Raw genomic sequence first — 1,300 nt, 5'->3', positions numbered from 1 at the left:
AGGAAAAAAGCAATCAGTGAAGAAGGAGAGATGATAGAGCAGGATCTGGAAGATAAGGATGAGTGTTAATATACATAATGTTGTAGTTGGAAGAGGAAATTTGATTACTGGGTGTATATTGTCTGTTTTCTAGAAAATAGTATTTTTTTTCCCTCCTGGATATAAATGAAAAAAAAAAACCTTGCAAGTTTGAGGAGTACAAAAACACAAAATGGTCACCTTAGTAAATGAGAAAGGTCTCTAGAGACAAATGACAGGATTGCCCAGTAGCACTGAGCAACAAATTTGAGGTTGGAAATGGTAAATAGGTAATAAGTTTAAGCGATCCAGTTATGCAATATTCTCCAGCAGTGTTTGGCAGCTTTGAAGTACCTGTTGAGCAAGCAGATGGTTGGATTAATCCCATGTTAGGGACTGATAATTCAGATGGGCTGGAAGGACAACGTGTTGAGAGACTGGAGGATATAGGCAAGAATTCATTGAATTAGCAGTTCAGGCTAAGTGGGGAAGGAAGAAATAAGGCTACTAATTTGGGAGTAATGCCATACAAAATATGATCCTGAATAACTTTTTTTTAAGTTTGAGAGAGAGAGAGAGAGAGCACACGCACAAGGGCGAGCACATGAACAAAAGTGAGTGGGGGAGGGGCAGAGAGAGAAGAGAGAAAGAATCCCAAGCAAGCTCTGCACTGACAGGGTAGCCCAAAGCAGGATTCAAACTCAAGGAACCGTGAAATCATGAACTGAGCTAAGAGTCACATACTTAATCAAATGAGCTACTCATAGTATATGAGTATATAACTTTTATACTTATGGAGATGTGTAAGTGTATTTTGACAATAAATAGTGGAGTAAGATGAATTAACTATATTCTGGATGTCATGTGAACACCTGGGTATTAAGCTGAATGAAATCATGAATTCTATAATTAGCTTTCTTTAGCTCAAGATTTATGCCTGTGATCTAGATAAAGATGTGCTTATCTAAAGAACAAAGAATCAATATTTAAAATATTTTATGATAGAGCCAAACAGAATAAACTCATTCTTAGTCCTCATCTTGATAGTAAAAGGCACTATCTTTCCTAAGCGCTTAATACAAAAGGATAGGCACCGTCCTTAAGTCTTCTTTTTCCCACATTACACATTCAACCATGAACAGGTGTTGTCAGCTCTACCTTGAAGATATATCACAGATTTTCCATATATCAGCACTTTCATAATATTACCTTACTCCATGCCCCTATCATCTCTCATCTAGGTCACTGCAAAAGTCTCCTAATTGCTCTCCACATCCATATT

At 37.2% G+C, this 1,300-nt stretch overlaps 1 protein-coding gene across 1 annotated transcript in view; it reads left to right on the top strand.

The window, feature by feature from the left end:
* The first annotated feature begins 332 nt into the window (after nt 1–332).
* Nucleotides 333–1,300, top strand: part of LOC109258039 (transmembrane protein 183A-like) — a 92,335-nt gene continuing 91,367 nt past the window's right edge. Inside the window, 1 exon segment of the mRNA XM_019434580.2 lies at nt 333–468. Within this exon segment, the coding sequence (XP_019290125.2) occupies nt 333–468 (136 nt within the window).

This window comes from Panthera pardus, unplaced genomic scaffold (genome assembly GCF_024362965.1).
Source record: "Panthera pardus isolate Hobbes unplaced genomic scaffold, ASM2436296v1 HiC_scaffold_16, whole genome shotgun sequence".
In the NCBI taxonomy this organism is placed as follows: domain Eukaryota; kingdom Metazoa; phylum Chordata; class Mammalia; order Carnivora; family Felidae; genus Panthera; species Panthera pardus.
This window is presented reverse-complemented; position numbering and strand designations above follow the sequence as displayed.